General features: G+C 35.2%; 1 protein-coding gene across 4 annotated transcripts in view; it reads right to left on the reverse strand.

Moving 5' to 3' along the window:
* DACH1 (dachshund family transcription factor 1) overlaps positions 1-26,837 on the reverse strand; it is a 353,487-nt gene that overhangs the window by 162,548 nt on the left and 164,102 nt on the right. For all 4 annotated transcript variants that reach the window (XM_041471247.1, XM_041471246.1, XM_041471249.1 and 1 more), the window contains exon 3: positions 5,872-6,033. In XM_041471247.1, coding sequence (XP_041327181.1) covers positions 5,872-6,033 — 162 coding nt within the window. The remainder of the gene's footprint in view (positions 1-5,871; positions 6,034-26,837) is intronic.

Consider the following 26,837-nt stretch of genomic DNA (forward strand, 5'->3'; position numbering starts at 1 on the left):
GAAATACGATGTGCTCCACATAGCACATTTGTCCTTAAGGCTGTATGATTATGCTTTTGCAAGCACCTAGACAGCACTTTTCACCTACAGATCTCAAACAAATTTACAAAAGTAGATATCTGTCACTGACAAGCATTTGTCTTATGTCCCACGATGTAAAAGTTGCACGCACAGTCTTGTCATTAAAAGAAGTGCTGTGTCTCATACAATAAACACTGACATTCTGCAAAGAATCCTTCTGGTCTGAAGTTAATGTTTATCTTATTTTCATTTTTGCAATACTTTTAGAAAGGGAACATATTCACCTAGGAATATACACATTCAGTTTACACTAAGAGAAAAACACATTAATAATAGTATAAAAGAAAAAATAAAAACCAACCCAATGTTTAATCTGTTAAACAATAGAAAAATTCTTATGAACTAGTGATACTGTCATTGAACTGGAGAGAGTTTGAGAACAAGCTTGCTCTGGCTTTTTCACCCTATGATTTGGAATCTGCTCACAGTACTGCCAGCTTAACCAAAAAGGATTAACTCTCATATCCAACTGAGAACACAGATAATTCTCAGTAATTGGTAAAAAATGAAGATGAATGGGGCTGAGAGATAAGGAGCAATTAGCTCATCAGCAGTTACAGCTGTGCACTCAATCCGGATCCATCTCTTGAGTCTCGGCCCCTTTTAAAGAACCCAGGCAGAAAAAGCACAGGACACCCCCTCCCAAAAAATTGCCATGCCTGCCCATCATTCCTCTATCTTCCATTTTATTTCCATGCTATACAAAGACACCTGTCATAGCATTCTGTGTAAATTACTACCTCCCCCAGGACCTGCATCTACAGCCAATCTTCTTTTACATTAAAAAAAAAAAAAACCCCAAACCCAAAACCCGGAAACTAAATGACTACTGTAGACACTTTTAAGTTCCCTGTCAATCGTTTCCAATCGTTTCATTACAGCAGCATCATCTGTTTGAAAATATAAGCAATTCCCTCATCTAATTATAGGGAGGATTTGAGGTTCATTAACATTGCCAAGGCAGAGAATCAGATGTGCAACTGCAGAGCTGTGCTCAGTGGCCTGCATTCTCTGTTTCCTTTTATTTGCTTTTTCAAGGTCTCCAAGACTTTTTCCTGAAACCATAAAAGTATTTCTTTCCCTTAAAATAAACACATGTGTTTAGAAAAAGGAAATTACTGCATTTTGTACTGTTCTATTATTGGGCAAGGTCACCGGAGAAAAATAATTTCACCTAAATCATTTTATCTCTGATTCTGGATGAAAAAAAAGAATAGTATACAAGCAAGCATTACTTTTGAACAACACATCACAGGAAGCCTTGTATTTGTGTCATAATTTTAAATATTGCAAGGTAATGCAGATGAAGAGGAAACCTAACATGCCAAGAAAATCTCTTAATTTTCAACACATTTTGTGGTTGTTTATGGATTAACATGCTAGCCAAATGTAAAATGTTGCCTCGTATTTCCTAACTGTGTTTAGAAATTAAGAACACCAAAGTCTTCATGATTGCTTCACTTCCTTAAAGAAATAATAGCATTTTTTTTGTATGAATGTCGTTTAAACAATGACATTTTCTTGGGACATCTGTTTTGAGATCACATTTTGAATAGATATGAACTCATTTCCTACTAAGCAAGTAATTTACTATTGTTGATAGTTGTTTACAAGTTTTATGAGTCATATTTTAGCAAGTGGCAAAGGTCTTAACAAATCCTTTGAGTATTCCCTAAAGTGTACGCATAGTGTTTTCATTATATAAAATGTTCGGGAAGCTAAAGTATACGGACTGTCCTTCACTTCCTACCAAGTTATAGATAGCAAACTCTAGCCCACAAAAATAGCTTTTAAAAGGTATTTATTTTCAAAGGCTTTTATCTTTTGCTGCTGCAGGTTAATGAAGTAGGACAGCAGGGCAGTGAGTACTTAAGCAGTGAGGAAAAGATTGAGCTGCTTTACCTATCCATTGCTCCAGAGCGTCAGATGGTAAACATACAACTGGTCCTAATATCACACTAAGATGTTAATATGACAAAGAGTAGAACTTCATCAGTGAAATTTAAAATTTGACCTTGCCACTCTCTTTCTTTCATTCTGCAATTAATTAAAAAAACCACACCAAACAAAAAAAAAAAAAAACAAACAAACAAAACCAACCAAAAAAAAAAAAAAAAAAAAAAAACAAAAAAACCCCACAAAAAAAAAAAAAAAAAAAAAAAAAAAAAAAAAAAAAAAAAAAAAAAAAAAAAAAAAAAACCACTAAAAAAAACCCCCACCAAATCCGACAAAAAACCAAATCCCCAACATACAGCATAATCTTTCTTTTTCCTTTGCTGCCCTACAGAATTCATTTTTTAAACAAAACTCCAATAATTTATCTACCCTGCATGTTGTATGTAGGATTGCCACTAAAAAGAACCTGGGACATTTTTCCTTCTTATCTGCAATGTAGCTCATATCAGCCAAGCTGTCACAAGACAGTACTTGATATAAACAAGAGATTGCAAAGACATCTCAGTAATCAATATTAGGATGGCTACAGTATGGAAGCCCCAACCACTGCATATCATTTGTCTCAGCATCTATTTCTATGACCAAATGAAGCATTAATTCAAATCATAAATCTATGGTGATTTAAATCTGGGAATGAGCACCTGCCTGCTTTAATGATTTATTTTGTACATTTCAGTAAGCAGGAGATTTGTCCATATGAACTGACAGGTCACCTTCAGATGCCAGTAGCAGACTGTTTATCACCATGCAGACTAGCATCTCATCTTAGCAAGTAAATATTAAACTAAAAGAATCCAATTGATTGTGGATGGGGGAGAAAGGCGTTGCAGCCATATATTTTACTCAGTGTGCTAATACCTCACTCTGATTCCTCTGTAATTTCTTTTTTTTTTTTCCCCTTCTAAAATGATAATTCTGGTGGGAGGATGCAAGCTCAAGGTTACCAGCAAAACAAGAGAGATATAAAATAATTACTTATTAGTATCATTGGCTTCCTTTAACTCCCTTCATTCACTAACCTCTTGGCCATTGCTTCAAAGGACCAAGTTAATAAACTTGTGTAGTGCTCTATATAATTATACAACGTCTGACTACAAGAATTACTTCTGTAATTCACATTAAGCATTTGATTAAAACCAAAAAGCAAAACAATTTGGAAGTAAACCTGACATGTCAATACAATAAGATAAATAAACTAAGGGCCCTTATTTCATTTATCCACCTTTATGCAGGCATTGGAGCACAGGACGGTAAATCCACGTCCACCATAATTCCTGCTACATATGGGCTAGGATGAATCAGTTAAGCTTTTAGCCTGGTTGGATCATTTGTTCCTTTTCAGATTGGTCAGGCACATAAGCTAATTTAAAATGTAAACTAAAACCAGGTTGTTTTCTTTTGTTTTATTCTTTCCTCCTGTCAACATCCAGTAATGTAATATTTCATATTCTTCCCTAGCAAGCTATAATTTAAAACATTAATGGTATATGGACTTGATAACATTTATTTCAAAATGCATAAATAAACACACTCCTGAAAAAATGCAGGAGAAGAAAATGTACGTGCCTACTACAAGCAACACCTTTGAAATATGAGTTCTTGTCAAGATAATACAGTGTGCTAATTTTCAAAAATGCAACTAATAAACAAAGAACTTAACTCTTCATGAACCTAATAATACCCTGACATTAATAGCAGCAGGAGTCACTTCTCTGATTCCATATGCATGACCAACACTGGACACTAGACAGGATTCACTATATTAAAAAAAAAAAAAAAAAAAAAAAAGTTGCTCTTGAGAAATCCTCTGTATGAAGGGTGCAGCTCAAGACAAGATGTACAGACAAGAAAGCTGTATTTTCAGAGCCATTCCTCATGGAATGGAGACAACTGGAAGGCTATTCACTCTACTCAGAAGAGCCATTTTTTTCTGAACAAAATTAATGCAATTCTTCATTCAGTTAAATTGGGAAATTAACTGAAGCTAACAAGTAAGTTAAGGGGCTGAGAGGAAATTTTGACAATGACAATAAATAATCTTGCTTCACTAAGTTTGCCCTACTAAAATAGCTAGAATGTATTTTCTCAAATAGGGAAAATGATTAGGCTGTCTAAGAGCATATTAGTTATCTAAATTTTGCCTAAAATAAGGATTTCAAAATAGATATTTTTCTTTTTTATTCAGAGGAAGTTCAGATCCTTCACTTCCACTTCAGATCCACTCTTCTACAAATACTCTGTGTGGTTCAGATGCTGATTACCTGTTAACTTTTCCATCCCTATGGATGCACATGTGGTTTATAACTAGAACTGCCAAGCAGAATAGCAGCTCCACAAATCAGTATTTGAACTTTCTATTTCACATAATGGATTCATCTAAGCCTGAAAATCTAAATTAGCTTCTAGTTCTAGTACACACTCTTTATCTTCTCGGCTTGTATTTACCCTGTTCACCCTTTCTCATTACTTCACTGTTCTCCCAGTGTGCTAGAGGCCAACTGGTCCTTCCACTTCATTTGTACCTATCTCCTCCTCCCAGATTTCAAAGACACCTGCTCTCCACCCTCTCTTGCTTTCTCTCCAAGAGAACAATCTTTACACTTGTATTAAGAGTAACTGCATATGTTGGTATCTCAGTAATGTAAAACTATTTTCTTCATCATCATAGAGGTATTTTAAAGCCTTTATTTAAAAGGAAAACAAAACCAATCACATAATCTCCTTATTCAGTAATGCATACATATTGTTGCTATTTACAGTAGTATGCACCCAAGTGAACCTGTACTTTGAACTGCAATTCATATTATTTCTAAATAATACCCTACTGATGCCTACTGAACTGTACAGAAAGACTGCTCACAAACATGTATTTATTTGTGTTAAGGCTAGTACATACCCTCTAAGATTAATTCCAAACATATTTAGAAGATGAAAAACTGAAAAAAAAACCCTAGACAAAGGGCCAAAATAAAAACAAAAAGTCTATCTGAGGCCATTTGATTCCAGTATACACCAAGCTTCCCTGCAGTCTTCTGAACGTACCTCTTGTCATTGAATTTCTGTTGCTGAGTTAATACTGTCTCAACATGATAAAAGGATCCAATACAATGAAATGGCATAACAAAACATTTTACAGCAGACACACACAGATGATTAAAGATTTAATCAACAACAACAAAAGTTATCCTAGCTTTGAAGTATGCTTTAGCAAAACAAATTGTCCAAACAAATGAATAAAGTATACTGAAACAATTCTTTTGTGAAAAAGAACAAGAGTTGCTGATGGCTGCTTAAGAAATGGAAAAAAATGTTAACTACATTTTAAGAACGTGTTTATTAAAATAAAATATGATAGGAACTGCAGAGCATGGCAGAATTTATTGTGTATGTATGTTTTCCTTTTGTCACAGGGCACATGAAAGTATGAAATATTTTGCTTTCAAGCTTGTGTTCTGAATTACCTAAAGTCAATACCCAGCACACTGAGCAGGAGACATTGTTAAATTTCACTTTGACACCATCATCTGTCACTCCACCTGTACTTTGAAAAATGAACTCTAAGCAATCAAACCACTTTCTTTCATGGAAAATATTAACTGCAGTCTGCAAAAGTAGCCTGCAAAGAAAAGAATGTTTTTGTAATAGTAACAACAACACTGAATGCTGGTGTAAAGGTCAGGTACAAAATAAAACTAAAAACATTAAGAAAAGGAAAACAAATATGCAACTTTTTACACCAAATCAAGGACTTCAGAAGGAAGTTCAGAAAGATTACCATTTTAATAAAATATCTCAGTATTATGGACATATAATAATGCTATGTCTGAAACTTACCAACGCTTGAATTCAGATCTCCATTTTCAGAGTCTGCTCCATGCTGGTTATTATTTGCATGATAGTTGGACATAGCTTCCAATTTGATTTTTTTCACTTTCATTGCTTCTGCTATGGCAGCATTGGTGGCAGCTGCTGCTGCTGCAGCTGCTGCTGTCAGACCTGCAAAGAAGTATGAAAAAAATTTAATATTCATTATTCTATGAGTCTCCATTATTGTAGGGACTGTTATTATTCCTCCACGCTTGTTACATAAGAACTGAGAGTGCTGCAGAGTATTATTCCTCCTGTTGGTTTTGAAAACTATCAACTTTTTCAAGTAAAATGTTTCACATCATATTTAGATAATTACTCCTATACACTCATCTAAACTTTAACTTGGTGTCTAGTAAGTTCATTCATAATAAAATCACAACTAGATACAGCTACAAATACATGCAGTCAAAAATCTAATTTAGCTTCAAAATGGTGTCCTGAGTGTCTGACTATGAATAGGCAAATAACCATACTTAGGAAAAAAATTCCCATTAGATCATTAATTTTAGACATGCTAAAGAAAACAGAAATAACAGGTCTAGAATTTCTATTTATGAGTAACAGATTACACAACTCAGACATTTCTCATTACATACATAACAGCAAGGAGATGTAGTTTTTCTAGGAAGCATTTCTAGAAAAAAATAGTGCAGAACATTATTCTGCTCTCTCCAGTCTTGAAGGCATTAAAGTATTTATCAATGAGAAGAGGAAGTATTAACCCATTTAATACCAATCCCAAAGTCACCTACAGGCAACTCAAGTGCTCTTCCTACCAAACCAAGTTTTTGCCATCTAGCCATTTACAAGAATGTTCTACAAACCCAGGAAAATTTCCCTTTGTCAAGAGCAACTGGAGAACTAGTCCAGTTCTCCAGTTGCCTTCAAAACTCAAAATCAGATGCAGCCTTTAATCAAAGTCACAAGCGTCAGTTTTTGCCCTCTTCCCTGAGGCAGGGTAATCCCCCCGTGCTCCCCAAGCCCTGCTGCTGCCCACCCAGATCCCTCTGCCCCAGCCTGGGCGGCAGCAGAGAGAAACCAGCGTCAAAACTTCACAAGAGCTGCCTCCCCCACACAACTGATGAAGGGGACAGAGATGGCAATGATAGAGAACTGAATCTAACAAATAAAAGAGAAGGCAATAAAGCGGGCAAGTTTAATGCATTGATGCACTCTCAGCCCTCAGCCTGTGATGCCACATGAAGAGAACAGACCCTCAGTCATTTTGAATGAAGATTCTTGCCCTGAATGTGGAGAAGGCTTGAAAACCTCCATGTAATTAGTTTAAAGGTGCCTGCTTGTCTGATTTTCAGCTACTCTGAGAGGTGTGAAGTGTCCTACGGATCTCAAGAGAAACTAACTCCACAATTTACTATTCTAAGGCTGCTGTCTAGCATAGGAAGAGTGCAATTTAGGAAAGACCAAATAAGCAAATAATCCCAGGCCGCTGAGGTAAATATTGCTAGCACCACTGCTTCCCAGGGTCTCTTGTTGTCTCCTTTGACTCCTTACATGGAAAACAAGTTCACTTTTGCCATGTTTTTGGCTAGTGATGGGGAGGGACAGAAGGCAAATTCCAGCAGGGAAAAAGCAGAACGTGAGCAGACATCAGGAAATCTGTGAGGTGGCATAAGAGGTGCCTTTGAATATATTGTTGCTTGACTGAAGGTTGTTTTCCCTTATTGCTTTGCATGACCACATAAAGATTAGCAAACAGTTCCAGCCTCCTGACCCTCCTCACAGGCTGACTTCTAACACCTCCAAGTGTAATGAGAATTACTGTCCAAGTGATAATTACAGATCAATATTCTTTACAAAAGTGCTGTTTCAGGTAGAAGATGTACCAAAAACCAAAAATAAATGAGAAGATGAATAAATATGAGGGGTTACTTTTATTTTAGCTTCTGCTACTATCACAAAATGTGCATGTTCTGATCTTAATAAGGTATTGACAATAACATGGATTGCTTCCAATTATATTTTTACCTTAGAGGAAGGATATGAAGCCATACATTATACAAATTTGGTTACAGTCCCTAAATTTGGCCACAGAAAAAGGGATGGTGCACCTCTGAACTTTGGTTTGCATCCGGTGCTCATTAAACAACACAATAACCTATACTTCCTTCTTTAATGTATGTATACATCCCTGAAAAGTTAAACCTAGCTTTTTTAAAGAACAATTATTTGGAGGAATATCCTGGTACATTGTATTCAATGATTTCAACAGCAGGCCCCAAATTTTCGGTTGTGACTACACTTTTAGACCAGCAGTTTTAAAGTGCTTCCAAGTACTGGGGTAAATTACATACAAAGGAGATGCTGGACATAGGACTTGTGACACCACCTGCAATTATTTTCTTTCACTGGAATAATGACCTGGATGCAGAACTCCTGGAATAAAAATTCTCTTTTGCTACAAAATTTGCAAAAAAAAAGAGTATGCTCTTTGGATGGGGACTGAGAAACTAAAATACAAATTGCTTAGTTCTGTAGTAAGATTTTTGCAAGAGAATGCTTGTGGCAAAAAATGGCAATTTTAAACAGTAGAAATTACACTAATAATTTCATTCCTTCTCTTACACAATCACAGAAATTACTGCAATTATTAGTTTGCTATACAGCAATTAATGGAAACCATACAAATCTGAAGTGCATGTCTCGTGTAAAAACTGGTGCAAGTGAGGGAAATGGAAGGAATAAGGCTCAGAATTCTAGATTAATGGTGGTCCTTACAGCAATTCCTGTCTATAGCACAGTTTCTCCTTTACTGCTGCTTGTTCCTATCACTTGACTGTGATGATATAGCAAAGCAAGTGGCAAGGGAGGCCCAAAGCCAGTTATCAGAGCCACTTGCTTTATAATCACTGGTGCACTGTGGTGTACTGGGGTGTGGTACAACCCACAACTTCAGCATAGGGCCCAACTTACCTTTCTTATCTCACTAGTATAGGCAGGCAAATATATTATAAGCAGAATTTAATACACCACTATGTATCTCTATTTATATTTTAAAATACTAAGTTTTAAAGTCCCAGTATGGGTATATACCCAGGGAGACACTTGGGATTTTTAAAAAATTTATTCTTTGAAAAAGCCTTTTGATGTAAACATTATTTAATATCAATTTACTCTTACAATAAGTAGCCAAGGAATTTCCAAGGTACACACTTCTCTACACTACAGAAATGTTATGTTCAAAAATGAGATAACCGAATGTAACCTACAGAGTCAACTGAAATGAAAGAAATAAGGATCACACCAAACAGCCACATAGGGGTTTTTTTTGTTCTTTACAAATATTTATTTGAACAGTTAAAAAGTATTCAGGCCAAAATAGTCAGTGGATTAAAGGCAATGGTAGTTGTCATTAATATTCTGAAATTGATAAGTTGTTTATGTCTGGCATTCTTCCTGCTGATTATGCAGTGAGACAGGCAGCTTTATAAATATCTCATCACTCCATCGTCACACAAATTTCATCGACAGTGCTCATGCACAGCTATTAGCAATATGAATCTAACCATTACAAGAGGAATGAAAATCGAACATGTGGCATTAATACGCAGTCCTGGTTCCTAACCATCTGATAGGCAGATGGTGTAAAGCGGATTCTCCAGCTGAAATGAAGGGGCACATCATTTAAAACCTTGTTTGCATTCTAACTGATATCAGTGCCATATTGATATACATGATACATCATGGCAGTATTTGAACAATCTAGTTTGTTTCAGTCATAAATGTTTACAGCCTTGTTTTTTATCTTTAGAAGCATGTTCTGAGGAGCGTATTTTTAATTTATGAAACCTATTGTTTACTTCTGTTGAACCAGAAGATTAGCAAAGAGCAGGAATATTAAATTACCACAACCACAGCAGTATAACTAAGATGGATGAATAAAGTATGGTTTTTCAATATGTTTGTAAAGGAATTAAAAAATTAGCCTAGACATTTTATGCATTAAATACATTTATTCATTTAAACCTTACAGCTTTTTTCCCATGTGACATACTTAGAACTTTAATGCTTTATAAAGCCATTCATTTAAATCTCTTACTGCGTGCAATTAATCTTGTCCAACAATTTAATTCAAAAAGCAAAACATCAGAAAGTAAAGTTCGATTCAACCATCACGCTTCTGAAGTAATCTCCGTATTGCTGACAGTTCCTATAGACTCATCAGCAAAAGTCTGTTCAAGGTGTCTTGCAGGAGCTGTATGAATTTGAATTACAGCTCAATTGAATGCTCGCCAAGCCTTTGTAGGAACTCAGGAACAAGAAGCAGAACACCAAAAGAGAGCGCGAAGGATCCTTTCCTGCTAAGACCTTCTCTCTTCTGTCACTAGATTACTTTGGCCTGTTGGGTGTGTTTGTAGCTGTTAATTATGTTAATAAAGTTGCAGCCTGCTGTCTCTGCCAAATATAATCATAAGCTTCCTCCTGCCAAGTCCTAGTCTAATTTACACCCGTGCAACTCTACTGAAGTCAGAATTTCATGGGTGAGAATGAGACCAGAAGTATGCCCAGTATGTGTGGTCTCTAATGCTGAAAAATGAGTGAATGAAACAGAAAACAATGACAAAAAAAAAAAAAAAAAACAGCATCTTCAGAAAACAGTCCTGTTTTAAAAGCAAAGTCCCCAAGAGAGCTGTCATATATCATGACAGGTTTTCGAAATGTATACGAATTACTGGTGGGCACTAAATCACATCCAGGGTTTCTGCTTTCCAACAAATAATATTGCCTGCCTGCCTTAAGAGAAAGCTCTTAAAACTTTCAGTTTTGATGGGGTGAGCAGCTTACAACACACCCTATTTGTGAAGCAAATTAGAAAAGGACCTGTAAGTGGAACATACATTTTTTAATTGCATGCCTAAACTTCATCCTGGGACAAATTACAGAACTATTCAAATAATTGATCTTAATTCACTTTTAACTTCTTTCACATAATTATGATTAAGAATAATAACAGTCCCTAATAGTCATTCTGATAATTTCCATAATGCAACAATTAGCTTCCCTTCTATTTTATTTTATATATGTCTATATATATGTCTATATATATATATATATATATGTCTATATATATATATATATATATTTATGGCTACTTACAAAATTCAGTAACATGCATATTTACACAAGCTCCTTCTTTAGGACTTTTACAACATTTTCAAGAAACTTTACCTTTGCCATCACAGAACAGGCAGAAAACCAAAATACAACTGTCAGCAGTGTGTTACATTTAATTTCATTTATTTGCTGGAAAGTTCATTCTGCAGAAACGCTTCACTCACTGCATGGGAGAAGTTCCAAATCTCATCTCAATTCAGCAAGAACTCCTTTCATTATTTCAAATTAATGCTTAATCCTTTTACTTCTAGGTTGTTTCAATGGTACTGACTTGAAAAAAAATCAAGCCCTTTCTTGATTTAATACCAGATTTCATATTGTGGTTCTTATTTTCACAAAATTCCTACTAAAATCTGAAAAAAATCTGCCTCAGAAAGAAAGGCAGGGTTACCTCCTAGGACCTGACCCCGATCACTGTAGGTTACTGCACTGGTTTCATGAGTTTCAGCAGTTCAGGTACAAGTTTTTGGTAGCTTACTACATTGCTGCCTAGTTATTTCAAATTAAATAGTATCCTAACCTTACTCTCTGATCTAATGGGTGTTTTATATAGTGTGATACATAAAACAAGAAGGGGAAAGCAATCTGCAGGAGGACAGAGGTCTGATTACATAGACTGGATTGCAGAAAGGAGAACTTCACCATAATGTTCTGCTAAAATATACTGACTTTCACTAAAAGAATTCTTTATGTATAATGTATCCCCGGAATCTCACAGTTATCCAGAAACCTTATCTCTGCTAAGCTGTCTGGATTGTTCCAACATAACAAGCTTGGTATACCCTAAAAATTCCATTACATGTTATTTTGGAATAAACAAAAAAATTCTTGTCTGGTCCCCACAGCTATATTTTCATGATCAACTAGAGTGGTTCAGCATAAACTGCTAATCTAGATAATTTTTTAGTATCTCCTAGAGGTCTATTATTAAAGGTATCATATTAATGAAAAAAAAAAAAAAAAAAAAAAAAAAAAAACCAACCAAAACCCTGTACTTTAAATATTGCTAAAGCAGGAGTACTTAGAAAAAAATCATCCATGGTTTAGACTGGTGCAATTAAACTGAAACTGACAGTCTTGAACTGGGAGAAAACCAGTATATGTGAAGCTCAAACCATCTGTTGTTCATCAGTCTGATCAGACCTTTTTCCTGTAACTACTCCTAACTTGTAATATGAATTTTGAGGCCTGAGTATAGCATTTAAGATGAACAAGCAAAAGAGCTAAACTTCCACAGCAATTGTTTGAACCTAAAAATCTTTTTCATTAAGATGTGCCTCCACAATTAATAACACAGTTGCAGAAATAAAACATTGACGTGGAAAGCAGCAGTGGCCTTTTGTTTTATTAAAACTGCATTTTTTAAATAGATCTACTAGCAGGTTGAACAATGCTTCAAAAAACATGTAAATAGAATTATTTTATCACTAATATTTGCCATTTATGGAATTGATTGACTTACATTTTGTGATGTTATTCTTTCTAGTGGATATATATATTCCTTTGTACTGAAGAGTAAAGTGAAATCACAAAGTGCATTTCAAATACCACAACAAATTGCTAACTGTTACAGCTTCATGGGGCTTTGTAATCTGTGAATTTATTACTGGCTTGGTGCAATTGTGACAGAATTAAACAATGTATGTTACATAACTGCCTGGCTATACTGCAGTTTTCAGCAACAATTTAAAATCCTACTGGAATGCACACAGCCACAATACAATACAATTAAGAGAGAACATTCTTTCTTAAACAACAGTCATCTTTTCAAAAGCAATAGATTCTCAGTTCTCATTCACTCTGTTGCATTATTCATTTCATGTGCAACCTCATGCTGGACCATAAATTGTTACTTTATCTAATCAAAGGCGACTTAACTCCACAGAAGGTCAAAGGTTTAATTTTGTGAAGTATTATCTTACGCTATGAGTTTAACGGAAAAATAGAAGAAGAAAAACAGCCAAGAAACTGGTAATAAATGAACCTTTATTGCCTCAGGCACTGGCCTAGTTAATAAACTTTCATTGAAGGTTTCTTTCAACTGTTATGGACAATGAGGTAAAAAAAATCTTAAATTACAGCCATGTGTGACTTTTAAAGCAGGCATTCTTTTTTATCTCAACCTTCCCAGCTTAGGAAAAAGACAAAGAGATTGTCTTCAATTTCTTAACCAAAAATGTATGCTTCTAAACAGATGAAAAAGTGCAGATCAAGCCTTTTAAAAGCAGAGGTCAGCTTTGAACAATATAAAAAAATACTTTTCCTTAAGTGCCAAATCCTGATCCACAATCTCTTTAACCGAATACCATGCAGTTCCACCAAAAAAAAATAAAAAAGAAAAGATATGTGGGAAAGCAAAACATATATATACTGGCAATATATTATGCTAACAATGATGGTTGGTTCCTGAAAGACTTTCTGTTTTACATTTGCATTACTAGAGTGCAATAATTGCTCTTCTTTAATAGAATGACTTATTATGGGAATAACTTCCCTGCACTTTTTACAAATAGAAGTTCTTTTCTTCTTTTCATATGCATTATCTTATGTTCTCACAATACTATTCTTGCTGTTAGGAGAAATTAAAAGGTTTAACATAATGGCAGTTACTGGTGGTTATTGGTGCTCTGTGAATTTTCTTCATTTAATGTTCTTAGATTTTACTAACTACAATGTCTTTTATTGACATACTCTTTGGGACCAGTTTAGGAAGTGTATTACAGTTGATGTTATACAGTCAAAAACAATAAGAAGACCAATAGTATTTAAAAAACCTTAGCCTTAAACTTAAGTCTAAATTATAACTAGATGGACACAACTAATTGTAACAGTGCTATAATTCAAAAATACTGAAAAGACGTGTTCATGCCTGTAACAGCACTAATGTAGCTAAAGACTCATAATCTTTCAACCAGCAGGAGCTTTTGTAGTTTTTTTATAAACCTAATCCACAGCTTGACACAGATCCTGGGGTAATGGCACACAGTTCTTTGATTAAACTAATATCTAAACACTGCTGAGGCAGTCTGATGGCCCCGTGGAAGTGTTGCCCTACAACCTCCGAACTCAGCCCTGCAAACAGAACTGCCAAATTCTTTCCCACAGACCCACTGTAGTCCACGTGCCTAACCATGTGAGTGAAATTTAACTTACCCATGTGTATAAGTATTTGTGGCACTAGAACAAAATGAGATTTTAGCTGTGGACCACAATGGTGCAAGTTTAGCTTTGACAGCCTTCTGGTGGAATGGATGCGCTCCCAGAGGGACCTGTTCTCTGCAGAGTCCACACACTGAAGAAATAGCCCACTAATATTTAGGTGACGTGTTATCAAAGCCTTTGTGGGCTTTATGGCTTTGGTCCTCAAGCAACACTCTGCCCAAAGAAAGAAAGATTTCATTCTCACTTCCGGTGCACAAGAATAGTCAGCTACAGACTGATTTCAGGCTCCTGCCAACCTCAGGAAGTGAAAACAGCATTATTCCTAGTTATGGAAAGAGAAGGCAAGGAATTCAGGGCTTTAGCTAAGATGAAATATCACAGCTGATGATTAGAGCAGTGGACCTTCAGTAAATGTCTAAAATATAAACTACTATCTCAAGATACTTTAAATAAAGTTTCCATTGGTTTATTCTTTAATAGAGTTAAAATATATTACACATATTAAAAAAAACTAAAATGTCTTTAAAGAACAATTTTGGTTCTGTTGTTTAAAGTAGAGATTGTTTTGAATCCTCTTGCCCCTAAAAAGAAACTTTTATAATAAAATATATGTTAACAAATTCTATAACTGTTTTCTGATTGTCTCTCCCTATTTGCAGTGTGCAAAGCAGGTGGTGCCAAGCATTACAAAGACAGAAGTCAATATAACAGTGGGAAAAAGTCCCAGAAATCCACTGGCTATTTCAAGACATATGTACCCTTGTTTTAACACAGCAAGTTGAGTAAGAGAATTTTCACATTTCTCAATGTAAAGAATTCACCTGTAAGGGTCAGGAGAGTCCTCTCTCCTTCTTCACTCTTTTATTCACTAGAAGTGTTGTAACTTCAAGAGCTGCACTGTGGCTTTGGGGCTCTTTTTTTTTTTTTTTCTCTTTTTCTTTTTCTTTTTCTTTTCTTTTTTAAGTTTCGTCAGATCCATTATGCATTACTCTGTGCCAGAGGCAAGGCATGGGGCTAAATGTACTGTTACAGCACAGTGACAGCAGAGTTTGTACTGCCATGCAGAACTGTGATACTGTACAAAGCAGCTGTGATAATGACTCACAGGTAACACTGCGTAGTCCTTTTTTCAGATGAAAAGGCAGTCAATTGTCACAGACAGTCCTCTCTCACCTTTATGCTCTACCTGTTGCACAAGGTAACAGAACACTAAATCCCACAGGAGCACCCTGGGCGCTGACCACGGCACTACATGAATGTCTTTGGGTGGCATGCCACATTTGAAGACAAAGTATCTCTTTCCAATACAAACTATGGCACAATAGGGGCACGATGTGCACTTGTGCTGCGTCCCAGCAAAAGCATGGACCTTCATCAAAGCATGGATATTAGGTCAAATTTATTCACTGAAAGAGTGGTTGAGCATTGGGACAGGCTCTCCAGGCAAATGGTGGAGTCATCATCCCTGGAAGTGTTCAAAAAGTGAGCAGATGTGGCAATTTTTGATACAGTTTAGTGGGCACAGTGGTGTTTGTCAAAATTTGGACTTGATGATCTTGGAGGTTTTCACCAAATGTAACAGTTCAATTTTTTTATTTTTTTTTTATCCTAAGGCCAAATTATCACCCCAAACCAAGGGACTTCTCTCACACCCAGAGTGTTCAGTGAATACTGAACATCATTCAACAAAATACTTTTTTTTTTGTACCTCAGAATTGTCTGCTACACAAAAAGTAAACACCTGAAGATGTTACTGATATTAAAAGGAAAGTGTGATATAAATGATACATTATTACTGTACTTCATTGTAATACAAAAACAAACATGAAGTAGCTTTTCTGCAGTTCCTACCACATTGTTGTAATTGCAGTTCTGTATTATGAAGACTTGCAGACATTTGTAAATTCAGATTTACATACATGATCATATGTATTGCTTCCAAAAGGCATATTCTATGAAGCCAACAACTGACTGGTACCACTGTCTAACACATTATGAATAAATATTAAAATATCATTAAATAAGCAAGCATAAGAGAGCCCAAACACTCTCTTTGGCAGAAATCTGAGAAATCCTCAGGATATGTTCATTGCTAGAAATACTTTATTAAATAAAAAGCTTTATGTTACCATGATCCTCTCAACTTGGTAGTGTCCACAAAAAGACAAAATATGATGACAAGTTATTTTACAGATTCCACATTTTGTGGGGACAACTACCTTATAATTTGCAGCAGATAATTTAATTATCTTTTCTTCATCCATTAACTAACAGTATATCAACAGATTTGGATTTTCACAAATCTATCTATTACTGGAAATCACTTTTCTCCACCTTCTCAACACTCGCACAAGTGCAAAATGGGACGTGTGCTTTCCAATTTCTCCCCCTCTAGTTATGACCTTCTTTCTGACCATTGCTAAATTCCAAGGTTTTGACTTATCTGACATTCAGATTGTCAAGATGGACTGCACATTTAGCAGAGAGTGAGTAATAGAAATAACTGGCAAAAATTTAATTAGTATCTGTATAATAACTCAACTATTTTTTCCCAGCTACAAGTAATCTAACTTTAATCAAGTACAAGATGCAACCTCAATACATAACAATGAAAGTATCAACATTCCAAATGAATTTATTTTTCAACCAAAAAAAATACATAGCCTGTAGAGTGCACATGTATTTCTTTTGTATTTTCTAGATATTACTGGTCTTCAACATAATGACTTCTAGACTAAAATTTATAGTAGGAATAATTTTAAAAAAACGTGGAACAGGATCACTGCTGTTACTCTATCTTAGAACATCACTCTAGCAATTTGACACTAATGTTGACTTGCAGTCACTTTGGAAGACATACAAAAAACTAATAAGACTGCAAGTATAAAACATTGCTTATAATCAATATTTGCCACTGTACAGCCCAAAGAACCGGTGGACATTTCCCAAAGTGAAGAATAAATTAGCTCTGAAAACATGTCTATGGTATGCATAACATTTACAGGAATGAAGATGACTGGATTTGGTGCAATTTCATGTATTAAATTGCTTATTTTCTTTAAAATTGAATTCTTAATCACTACTTAAGACATGCTAAAACACAGGAATTGCTTTTGAAAGGAGGCAGACCTATTGTTAGATTTAATTCTGTGATGTACTAACAGCTCATAACATGAAGGAGTTTTTTTTTCTGCCAGTGCCTTAAGAAGTTTATGAGACATTTCTAGAAGTCTCTGTTTGCTCCGTTCTCTAATTGGTTGTATTAGTCACATGCTGTATTTCTTTGCTAGACTTGAAAAAGAGTAATTCCTCCATCTATTGAAACAGATTTCTATGGCGATAACAGGCCACAGGAGGATTGTATTTCATCTAAGCTGCATACTAACCATATTTATAGGTGTGTGTGTGTATTTATGTGTGTGTGTGTGTACACTGAGGTTTCATGTAATAAAGGCAGATGAATCAACACAATCCTGTCCTTCCAGTAACAATATTTAATAAGGATGGCACATCGTCTACAGAGACCTTCATATATGCACCAGGTGGTACCATGATCAAATCTCTGTGTGTAAATGCAGTTGTATTTACATTTTTCTTTCTTTGCTGTTGACATTCTGCCCTTCTCAACTACAGCTAACACATTTCAAAAGAGGCAGTATGGTGTTGTCGCAATTGATCATGTTTTTGAAGAAAAATATTTACAAGTAGGTTTTTCCATTCTCGTGGTTTTTTCTAAGAAAGCTTACATTGCAGGAAAACTTCCATGAATATTAGTAAATGTCCCACTTTCACTGGAAACTACTACTATTCAAGCATAAGTGATTGATATTCCTCACATCAAAGAGCATGAAATATAAAATTAGTTATAAAATGGCTTCAGTGCATGGAAAAAAGATTGCCTCCTACAATGTTGATGATATACAGGAATTTTGGATGGATTCATATTTCCAATCTCCTAAATGAATAGTTGACATTTCTCACCAAACTAACAGATTGCCAGAAATCCAATTTCAGTATCCTGGGCTGCATCAAATGAAGCACGGCCAGAAGGCTGAGGGAAGTGACTCCCCCCTCCTACTGGGTTCTTGTGGGAGCCCAGCTGGAGCACTGTGTTCAGCTGGGCCCACAACAGAAGCAGGACATGGACCTGCTGGACCGAGTCTAGAGAGAGGCCATGAAGACAATCCGAGAGCTGGAGCACCTCTCCTATGAAGACAGGCTGAGAGAGTTGGAGTTGTGCAGCCTGGAGAAGATTCCAGGGAGACCTCACAGCACCTTCCAGTAACTAAAGGGGTTACAAGAAAGCTGGAGAGGGACTTTTTGCAAGGGCATGTAGTGATAGGACAGGGGCTAATGGCATTAAGCTAAAGAGGGTAGGCTTAAATTAGGTATTAGGAAGAAATTCTAAACTGTGAGAGTGATGAACAGGTTGTCCAGAGAAGCTGTGGATGTCCCATCCCTGGAAGTGCTCAGGGCCAGGATGCATGGGGCTCTGAACAACCTGGTCTAGTGGGAAGTGTCCCTGCCCATGGCAGAGGGGTTGAAGCAAGGATCTCTAAGGTCTGCTTCAACACAAGCTGTTTTCTGATTCTATGAAATATCAATTTTTTCAAGATGATCAAATATTTTTTGCATCCAATTGCATCATTAGTTTGCCTTAATCCTAGAGTTTTTAATAGAAGAGATATTTTAATGAACATTTTTACTTCAAGCTACCATATAAACAAAAAAGAAAAAAAACAACTTTAGTCCATTTCAAAGCTCCTACCTTTGTGCTGTGTCTCCACTAATCAGTCTTCCACTAACAGAGTGTTTCACACAAGTATTTACAGAAACAATTATATCTACAGAATGCCATTAACACAGTGCACTTCGTCTTGTATTAACTTTCTTTTTCTCATCCTATATGTTAATATAAAATGCCCAGATGCAAATTACGGAAGATATTTTATGAAAGAGTAAGATTGTGCTTTTTGACAGATTATACGGACAGTTATTTTGGCAGCTTTAGAAATGCCCCTAGGTCAGTTGCTTGGTTAGACTGCTGATGGCCTGAGTCTCCTGTTTGTCATTTTCTTATAATTTATCTTCAGTTAGTAGCAAATTAGATCCAAAAAGATCATAACCCCACACCTACAAAACCTATGCTTAACCACAAGTGCCAAGCATACCTTCTAAAGAAATCCTTAGGTAGTAGCAAGAAGAATCTGAAGAGACACTGAAAGAAACTATCTGAATAATATCCGAATGTCTTTGTTCACCCTTTTAGTTAAAAATACCACCAGAAGAAGAAATTAGAGGCCCTTGAGTTTTAATTCTGAGATGACCAGAAAGTATCAGATGTCATCTACATTTTAATTTTATTCCTTTACCCGTTAAACGGAGATAACCCTTATTTTACACAAGGATTATCAACACAAATCAGTCAAGAGTTGTACAAAGCTTTAAAAACAAAGTTCCAAGCATGCATTAATTTTGTTTTCAGCCCTTGTTCCAAATCTATAAAGTCAAACAAAGTCCATAAATTCAAGCTAGGTTTTCCTAAGAAGTGAGGGCAGCAGTTCAGTGCAAAGTGTACATGGATAAAAATCCACAAAGGAACTATGAAGATGAAACATTGTTTTCAATTTTACCACACACCTTAAAAGGTCCCAAACTTTTGAGCCTGGGAGACACTAAGAAAGAATAGGAAATAAAAATTTTTATTAATTTAGCTGTGGTGTTTTTCTTGAAACCATCAAATTAACAGATACAAGTTTTTTACCAACTTGAATTTCAAGTTAGCACGTGGTCAATTCAAACTCTGAAGCAGGGAGGGAATAAGATCAATAGCTTAGCACTTAAAAACAAATCAAAACACTTTTCAATTTCTGATGATCTGTCAAAAATTCTTAATTCCATGAAAGCTACCTAAGGCTTTATTAAAATGAAGTTTAAAAAAAATCTTCATCCTTCTCTTGTTACCTGAACTAGTTAAGTGTTAAATGTGCTCTTCCTAAATCACTGACAATCACGAGAGGGAATATAATGATTTTACCTTATGTTTGTAAAATGTGACTAGTTATTTTTTGTTGACTGCAAAGGAAGTTGTATTCTGAAAAACAGGATATTGAGGATTAAAAAATACACTTCTAATCTAATTGTGCCATAAAGCTGTCAGATTTTTTTTAATGGTCTGAAAAGAAAAAGTAACAATATGATTATCTAATAATCTTTCTATCCTTTACAGACAAGAAAAAATAGGTGTATATTTAAGAACTATTACATCAGGTTACCTGTTCAAGGATACAGCGGAATAATGCTTAATTCTTTATCATGACATTAATTTTGAATTGAGAACTTCATAAAAGCACATTCTCAACTTTGTTTCTAATCCAAAAGTGTACATACACAAAGGAGAAAATCAATGGTTGTTTTCAACAGGGAAGTAATAACACTGGGGGAAATTCTCATGCAAAGGTCCATCTAGCATAAATTAATGAATTAAAGCCTGGTGTGGTCAACAGCCTCTTCAGCTGATGATGCATTTTTCTAGCTACATTGGATCAGTGAAACCTGGCATAGACTTTGCTGCTCTAAAACAGCTTCACCTATAATATCTGACAACTATAAAAACTTTGCAATTAAGTCTAAGCCGAAACTGTGTTATTTTATTTGTTCAAATGAATTGTTCCAACAAGGTCACACACTGCACGCTACCCAAAGAGTATCTTCTTTGACACACTACTGCCCAATTGAAATACGCAGGTATATTCTCATTGTCTCAGAACTTCATTCAAAGCCAAACACAGACTTTAGGGCAGGTTCAACTACTGCTTTAAAGCAGAGTTTATTCAATATAGAACAATTTCTATTTCAAATTGTTATGGTATGGCTACAAGAAGCAATTAAAATTCAATATATTAGTTCTAGTTTCCAGGGTATCATCCGTAGATATGTTTTGGAACCCTGAACAAATAAATATCATTTAACAGCACACACTATCCTCAACAGCCTTAGAGAAGAAAGAAATGACGATTACTTTTGCAGGTCACGGTTGGCAAATACCAGCAGTTTTGCCTGGGGTAAGTGGCAAGATGAAGCCATGAACTGTGGCTGCAGTCCTCTAATTCCTAAAATATGAAACATTTTGTATGCACCTAATCTGCCAAATATAAAGTCTGTGAGATTTCCCGGAGTTTTTTGTGATCTTTATAAAAATAATATACTATATACCTATGAACAATGTGTTTTTTAAAACCAATGTAATATATATCTTGAAGTTTTAGTACATGCTGTTCCTGTTCTGTACTAATTGTACCCTATCTTAGGCATTTTAAGGAGTATCTCCTTTATTTTTTTGTCATTATTATTTTCACCTCCATTCTTAACTATTAAATAGATGAATATGGGGAAAAGAAATCAAAAGAAAAATGGGAAATGTATTTTGCAAATATCAGTATATTTTTACTAATATTCAAACTTCATTTTCAGCAAACTTGCTATTTTAAAGCACACTGTCTAAAAGGTTGTTTTTTTTTTTTTTTATTTCCTACTGGATTATATTTTTTAAAAAATTAGCCTACCAGATAGGCTAATTCTAATAATAAATATTTACCCTGCATCTTTATGTTAAGTTACATGGTATGCCCCTGAGTAGCTTTAGAAATTAATATGAAGCCAACACAGTAGAGAGAGATATTTGAAGTTCAGAAGCTGCTGACATTGGGCATTAGACCATAAGTAGGTCAGAATAAACACTTAACATTCAAATTTAAATATAATATTGTGTAATACAAGAAGATCTATAGAGCCATAATGTCTGAATATATTAGGTATGATGATAATGCTTCTATTGATTTCAGTCTGTTAAAATAATGAAACTGGATTACACAAATCAATTCTTGGAATACAACAAAAAAGCATATATTATTTGCTGTGCACATTCAAAGTAGGCTTTTCAAGAAAGATTGACTGTAACTATTTTAGACTTTAACTAAAAACAAGTGTTAATTTCCCCAACATCACCTAAAAAACAGGCTCATAGTAGTCTTTTTGTTATCTTACGGTTGACAAGCTTAACAGTCTTTTAACCATCTAACAAACAGCTTTCTCCTTGTGATCAATTATTTAAACCTCTCACTCTTACATCATTACTTCTGCAAGGAGAGGAGGTGTTTCAATAGGAGGATCTACCATTAAAGACAATTAACAGGCACTCCGTTTCCTTTAGCAGAGGGAAGACACTCACGAAATGCTGTAAAACATTCAAGAATGGAGTTTCTGGTGATGTCTTCACAGTTATGCAGAACTAAATATTTCATAACTTCTCAAAGTCTAACAAAAAAAAAGGCATTGGCTTTTCAGGCTGTCAGGAATGATGTTTTGTTTTCCAACAAAGTGCTCAGTATATGCTGAATTATTTCTACTCCAGATGGGAATCAAACTGTACTCTTGAAATTACCCTTCTATAAAAGCATTGAAAAGATTATGTTTGTCCAATATCACTATTATGGTAACTAAACAAAAATTAAGACTAAGGCGTTTTTGAGAATGTATGTTACGAACATGAGTGGTGATCCAGCACACGGAATATGATAAATCTGCAAAGCGCAAAGCATGCATTCAAACCTGAAGTGTGAAGCAAACAGGAATTTGCATTGTGAATGCAATAAAAACTGTAAATCAGTTCCTTAAAAGCAGAACAGTCTGATTTAAGGGCTGCAGGCATCACAGCCTAACGGGGTGTGCAGAATACTACAGATTTCCATCCTGGCATAGCAAGTTAAAGATCTGCGATGGAGAGTCACACTCCTCTGTTGTTACCAGGAGGTAATTATACAACAGTATTTCTAATGATGGAGTCCCAAAGCAATGCTTCTCCTCTTCCCAGTGGAAAATATCTTTTGAAGCAAAGAGTGGCTGTGGGATTCAAGAGGAGGGAAAACACATACCATAAAATATAATTAAAAATTGTGGAGGCTGCCTATGACAAGAATAACCATAAAAAACAGATACAAACCAGCTGGCTGTTAACAACTCCTGAGTTATAAAAATCTTAACCTGCTGTAAAGCACTCAATTCGATTTACATAACCACAGAGCTGACATTCCTTTTAGGCTCCTCTGCTGGGGATTATTTTGACATGTTTTAAGGCAGCATAAAAAGCAACTGTGAAAGGAAGACATGTATCATCTTACATAAAAATTCATTCTCGCCTTAAGATTGGACTTACATGCTTTAATCCCAGCATCTTTACTGAAACTGGGAAATATCTTCAATGGCTACTGGTGATTCAATTTTATAACATTATCCCTTCGATGCTCATATATTTTATAAAGTTGATAGTGTATGTATACAAACAAACAAACAGAAAAAAAAATCTATACAGTCACAGAAGCTTAAATTTTGCTAGTACTCCACAAAATATCAAGCGCACTAGAATCCACTACAGAGCACAGCATATCTAGTCTTAGATAGATTATGTTGCTTAAGATTGCAACTGGCCTTTGCTAAACAAGAAAAGCATTTCTTAGGAATGTAATGATGCAGACAGCATTTTACACAACTAACACAGCTTGCTGTAGGGAATTAAAATAAACAAAATAAAATAAAATCAATCTTACACTGAGTGAAGTTTTGATGTATAAGTGCTGGCAGCTTACATTGCCCAGAGCACAGAACGAGTTTTGCCATTTGATAATTTGCTTGATTCACTGTGCTGCCTCATGCAGGGCATTTTATGCCTGATTTATGTTTAATCGAGTCACCTGCTTAATGTTAAGGAGGGTCACAGTTAGATAGAAGGGTTACGACCATATAAGGCTTTCAACATCTTCCAGTTTGACATAAGAAATGGGTGTAAGTGTTAGAGGTCAACCTTTTTCTTTTATTTTGATTTAATGTTCTCTATGGAATATTGCATAAAACATTAATGCACCACAAAACCAATTTGATTCCCTTTTGAAATGCAGTAGGCAAATATGGATTAAGGGACTCAAAGCACAGACAAAATAAAATAAAAGCCATCTACAGTCTAAATTATCATGTGTTTGTGAGGGGTTTTTACGGCTTATAAGGTACATCCTTACTTATACAAAAATGAATATAAGTTCTCCCTTTAATAGATAAGCAATCAAATTTATTCTGGTGTCTCAGAAAAATAAAGACTTTAAAGACAAAAGGACCATAAACTTTTAATATAACTGAGGCGTCCTGGTTCACTGTTCAGGTTAGATGTTCATGCTTTTAAACATATAACTGGATATTAGAATTATCAGCATTTTCTTTGCAATAATGATATGAGAAATTACATGCATATTTAATAAATAAAATAAGACAGGGAAAACTACTACTGACTAGAGAGCTTAGACAAATCTGACCTTTCTCTCAGTGTTTCAACATGCTGAAAGTATTGCAGGACATTATGAATTTTGAGATTAAAATTCTCCCATATATAACTGAAAAAAAATAGACATGGCACCAAATAAGGTATTTAAAGATGTACTTTTAAGGAGGAACTATTACAGTTAGGAAGTGCAGATGGAATTCAGCACTTACCAGTTTGGAAAGATTTATCAGTCTTTTAAGTGCACTAAAGTACGTACATGTTATGCCATGAACACAACTACCAGAAGCCAGTAACAGACACAATTCACAGTGAATTCAGAGCTATATCAGAAGTTTCAGTCCTTGGCTAAAACGTGATTTATTTGCCTGCTAAATTGTGTGTGTGTGATACACAACTTCTTGTGTGAATGAAAAGAATAAATATTTCCCTATTTCTTTTTATTACTATACCCAGAATACACTAAGCTTCGTCAATTACTTTAAAACATACCAAAAATTTCCAAAGACATTTAACAGACAATGAACAGACACAATTTTGCACCCACATATTTAAAATAATTTACCTACATCGACAGCTTCACCCAGCTAATTTTAAATTAACTTTCTAAAATTTAATCATTCAGACCAAACTCTTCATCTAGGTTGCCTATAGTCAATGAAGAGACACAGGCATTTCCAGAGGGTGATTCAAGCTGGCCTATTTTATACTGAGATGTATCACTCTCTAGAGATGTCTGCTACTTTCCACTGGCTATGAAAGGAGATGACTTGTTAAGATTTCAACAGCTACATTTCAGACATATTACCAGATGAATCTCCTCCTTGATAGCTAACTTCTTAACAGCTAAAACTAGGGAAAATTTAATTCTTTTCCCAGATAGTAAAAATATAGTGAAGATATTTACTTGTATGCCTGTCATTTCTATGGAAATGTAATCAATATGCTGTTTTGGAATTTCATTTCTAAGTAAATATTTCCTTTAAAATTAGTTTTCTGCTCAGAAAAAAACTACTACAAAACTATTTCAACTTTATACTTGATTAAAACCTCTGCTTTATAAAAGTTTAAAAAACCTTAGTCATAAAAAACTCAAAAAAATAAAGTATGTCTCAAAATGATACATGCTTTGTATTGTTCTGTAAGAAGAAAACAATTCCTATTAAACATTCTTTCCTTCTTTCTTTCAAGGACTCTATTTTTACAGGAATATTTTAAAAATATTCCTTGATAGACAAAACAGAATAAAATCTACTTTGAATGCTACTAGTTCTCATACCTTCTATCTGTTTCTGTCAAACATTTTGCCAGTTATTTTTTTCCCCCAATTCTACTTCCTATTAAAATCAAATTAGGGAGGCAAACTGATTTCACAATATAAATATTCACCTTCTAATAATCAAAATCTAGATTTAATGATAGAGTACATATTGTTAATGAATGCAAAGCATCTACAGAACTGAGTACTCTCCAGCTGGATTACAGGCCCACATCAGCAGTAACTGGGTTATCAGTAGGAACTCTACTGAACAAGACATTTAGTGAGTGGTCCCAAAAGTTATCATCATCTCTTGAATTAGGGGTAGAAATCAGCTGCAGAACAGGACAGCAGCAAACGTCCCAGGCACTTCCATGTAATACAGAATCCATCACATCACTGTGCTGTTCATTGCTGCAAGAAAAACTTGAAAATATGAATTCATCAGAGCATGGAGAAAATCTAAAACATGCTCAGAATGATGTAGTTCCATTCACTCGAGTAAGCCTACAGGGATGATACTCAGTGCTGATTATGGGCCTATTTATTTCATTTAGTGGAGCACGGTAGTGAGATACCTGAATTAGCACGTTCACACGCATGCACTCATACACTACACAGAGGTATTAACTCTGGAATGGAAACTTTTGTCATGTTGTAATAGTGATGCGCCCAGGATGACAAGAAAGTCTCTTTTAGCTTGTAAGTATTCCTTTAATTCCCTCTTCATAAAGGCAGCAGCAGACCAAAGAGGCAGAAGTATCTGAAACTATTTCCTACTTTGAAAAGAACTTATGAAAATCTGCCAGCTTTTTCTCTCCTTCTGGCTGTCAGGTCAGGCTGAAACTGTTTTAATTCCGTGCCCAGAGAGCTCTGTTCTCACTAGCACACACTCTAAATAAAGTGCTCTTACACAAAAAAAAAGTAGATGGCAACAGCATGGAATAGTGTGGAATTCTGAAAGCCCCAGCACCAATAAGATGTCCACTGTCCATGCTGGTAAGAATTATGCAATTCCAGCTCCAGTATATCAAATGGTAAGCTTATATT

Source organism: Pyrgilauda ruficollis, unplaced genomic scaffold, assembly GCF_017590135.1.
Source record: "Pyrgilauda ruficollis isolate IOZ18807 unplaced genomic scaffold, ASM1759013v1 scaffold26, whole genome shotgun sequence".
NCBI lineage: Eukaryota > Metazoa > Chordata > Aves > Passeriformes > Passeridae > Pyrgilauda > Pyrgilauda ruficollis.